This window comes from Antrostomus carolinensis, unplaced genomic scaffold (assembly GCF_000700745.2).
Source record: "Antrostomus carolinensis isolate BGI_N321 unplaced genomic scaffold, ASM70074v2 scaffold35685, whole genome shotgun sequence".
In the NCBI taxonomy this organism is placed as follows: domain Eukaryota; kingdom Metazoa; phylum Chordata; class Aves; order Caprimulgiformes; family Caprimulgidae; genus Antrostomus; species Antrostomus carolinensis.
Genome location: NW_010316329.1, coordinates 21649 through 25063, shown reverse-complemented (window position 1 = coordinate 25063; position 3415 = coordinate 21649). Strand labels below are relative to the sequence as shown.

The 3415-nt window shown below is 55.5% G+C and overlaps 1 protein-coding gene across 1 annotated transcript in view; it reads right to left on the bottom strand.

Moving 5' to 3' along the window:
• Positions 1-2979: 2979 nt before the first annotated feature.
• Positions 2980-3415, bottom strand: part of LOC104525173 (brain-specific angiogenesis inhibitor 1-associated protein 2-like) — a gene marked incomplete at both ends in the record, with an annotated part of 12966 nt that continues 12530 nt past the window's right edge. Inside the window, one exon of the mRNA XM_010168250.1 lies at positions 2980-3122. Within this exon, the coding sequence (XP_010166552.1) occupies positions 2980-3122 (143 nt within the window). The remainder of the gene's footprint in view (positions 3123-3415) is intronic.

Genomic DNA, 3415 nt, shown 5'->3' with positions numbered 1-3415 from the left:
ACATCAGCAGACGTTTCTGCTTTATAAAGGGGGAAAATCTGAATTGAAGAGTCACAGGTGAGATGTTTGGGCTGGTTTACTGGGTTTTCTGATCAATCTAGCAGAGCATGGAGCCTGAGCCACACTGGTACCTGGCCCAGGTGAGGGTTGTCTTCTGCCACTCAGAAAACCAGAGCCTGAGCAGTCCCAGATCTCCTCTCACCTCAACAGAGGGAGATGATGTTACAGAAACCACAACCCAGAGCTCCCCAAGGTGGCCAGCGCTGCCTCCCCCACCACACTTGTCATCACTTGCAGGCGATGACAAGATGTGGTCACTCAACAAGTGGTGAAAAGGCAGAAAGGAGCAATTCTGCTTCCCGTAGCGTTAAATATGATGTGAGATGATGACAGAGCATCAGACTCCTGGCTGCTGACTGCTACAGGAGCTTAAGTGGATGAGTCTTCAAAAGAAGAGCAAGACACGATTGTTTTATTGAAGGAGGTGACTGATATAGCTACCAAGACATTTCTATCAACAGCAGCTTCTCCCACTACCAGACAAGCAATCTGCAACAGCCCATGAGAAGAGCTCCATCCAGTTGTGGTCTGAGCCATCTGTGGTCCCCAGGCACCAGCCTGACGAAGCCTTCAGCCTCCCGCAAGCATCACGAGATGCCTTCAGCAGCTTCCTCAGAGGTCACTGGGGGTTTTTACAAGCTGGCCGCAGGGATGGCTGTGGGCCAACTACACAAACTGAACCACATGCAGCAGGGCTAATGCCGTGGTGCTCCGTTTTAAACCCAATGAGAAAGATTTTTGAGGAGCAAAGCCCCACAGTGCAACACCAGCAGCTCCCAGATGCGCCTGGTTTAACTGAGCCCCACACAAGGCTCCCTCCCAGGTCCAGCACCAGCACAGCTCCAGGCTGGACCCAGCCTTGCAGCAATCCCCCCGCTCTCCAATGCCCAGGCAAAGGTAAGAACAGCATCAAGGGTGACCCAAAACATCCTCTTTTTCTCTTGAAAGGAAATGCCAGCGCAGCAGCCAGGGAGAACAGAGGGAAAACGGCCCTTTTGGCTGAATTCAGCAATTTAACTTTGTATTTTGATCTAGAGAGAAAAAAAAAAGCAGCGAGCAGTGGAGCAGTCTCACAGCTCTTTAAGCTCAAAAGCCATCGTAAGGCTTTTTCAGAGATAAGCGCTTCCTAAATACTTACTGCTGAAAGATTAAGAGAGCGAGAGGCTGATCCTGCTTCCCTGCCCAAAGCAGCCGTGCGAACAGGACCGCACAGCCCAGTAGAGCATCCAGCCATCGCTGCTCTCCAGCTGTAGCAAACCCATCCCAGGGATTTATCCAGGTGTGGGATGGGGATCCTCACGTGGCAGCAGCCCGGGGTGGGGGTCAGGCAGCAGCGGGGTGGCTCTGGCAGCAATTTCACTCCGTTATCCCCACCAGCAGCTTTTGCAGGTGGAAGATAAAGGTTTGAGCCCCAGGTTTCCCCACGCTGAGCCTCGCTGCCTAACAGGGAGTGGGGATTTCAGAGCAAGGGCTTGCAGGGATGCTGCTGCTCTGAAGTGGTTTAAGCTGCTTGGCTCTCAAGAACACGCTGGCACCCGCTGGAACCCGGGTCACCACATCGACCGACCTGGCCAGCCACGGTAGCCCGAGCATCATCTCGTTAGCAAACGAGCACGAGCTCAGAGCGGAGCACGGGAGCTGCCAGTGAGCTGGATGACTGCGGGCGCGTTGTTCTCCTTCAGTGCTTATTCTGATTCACACCACCCAGAGAATGAGTTGATTTCCCAAATTTTAGTGCAATTCAGGATGTCATTGCCCCAGCACAACCTTCACGGTAACTACCTGCCAATCGCTTTAAATGCCACCCTGGCAAGTGAAGTGCCACCATTGAGATCCCCTTCAGCTGACATGGATCATCCTGGTGCGTTACCGGCCCGCGACATCCAAAGTCACAGATCCTGGTGCCAACGTTACACAAACTCTCAGAGACAAGACCAGGTAGTTTCTGCCTTTAGGGCTCATCTTCCCCTTTTCAAGGCATTTCTCATGCTGCAATCGTTCAAAAGCCTCAACTCAAGCAGCAGCACGAGGACCTTCAGCACATTTACATGTAGGTGCATCAATCTCTCATTAAAATTTGCCACGTTCAGCTGCGCTCTGGGCAAAGCTCAAACCAAAGGTCACAGATTCCAGAAGACAAAATCCTGCTGCAAACACATCAGTAACACGGATGCTGCAGCTCCGGCTCAGCCCCGGCACCGGGGACGTGCCCTGGATGCTCTTCAGCACGATGCTGACCCCAACCCCATCCCTGCGGGGAATCCCAACGCCCCAACCTCTGAAACATGCCCACCCCGCAGCATGAACCATCCCAGCAGGTGCTGGGACAGACCCCAGCCCCACACTCAGTTGGCAACCGGCGCGGGGTTGGCGAGCGAGCCCCCACCACGATCACACCGCGGTGATTCACCGCAGCCGCCCCCGGCCCGCGCCGCCGCCCCAGCGAGCTGGGGGAAGGGGTGTCCCAGCAGCAGGCACAGAAAATATTTAAGCAAAACACCATCCAGAGGAAGATGATCTGGCACAACAGCAATTAATGATCTTTTTTGGTTCATTCATTAAGCAAAAAAAAAAAACCAACCAAGCACCAGGAGCAGAGGACTGAGCAGGGTTAGTCACCCGTGCCAACTTCTCCCCCCAGCAGCACTCGCAGCCTCCCCTTGGCCCCATCCTCCCCCGGCACGGCCACGAGACCAACCCACTCCCATGGGGCTGCCACCCCCTCCCCATCCACACCTCCCACTCCCCACCACGCTCCCCTGCAAACAGCAAACACTTATTGCAACGTCTGCGAGAGCCAGGACACCTGCAGCACGTGGAACCAACTGAGCACCCGCTGCCTGGCACGAGGACGGGATGCTGTCCCACCATTGCTGGCACAAGGACAGGATGCTGTCCCCCCAACACCCGGGGTCCTACCTGCAGCTCCTTGTCAGAGTATTTCTGAGGGTTTTTGCTGCCTTGGCTCTTCTTCCGAAGTTTCTTCAGCTCTGCCTGGCACTTATCGAGCGAGTCCCCCTTGCTCCTTTGCTCTGTCTGGTATTTTTTCAGCGCAGCCTGGATGCGACAGGAGAAAGCTCTGAGCACCTGAAACTGAACCTTGGTCACAGCTCCTGCTGCTGAGGGTTGGCAGAAGCAAGCAGACCTCCCCCCCCACCCGGATTTGGGAGAAGCAGGATCCCCAAGTCCTGGAGAGCAGACTCTGACAGTGGGGGAAACGCTGTTCCATGCGGGGTGATGTGTGTGATGGCCGGGGACCCACCCGCACCCGGGGACCCCCCTGCAGTGCCCGGGCACAGCCATCCCCGAGCAGGGAGCCAGGAGACACGGAGGTGCCTGAGCCAACACTTGTGCT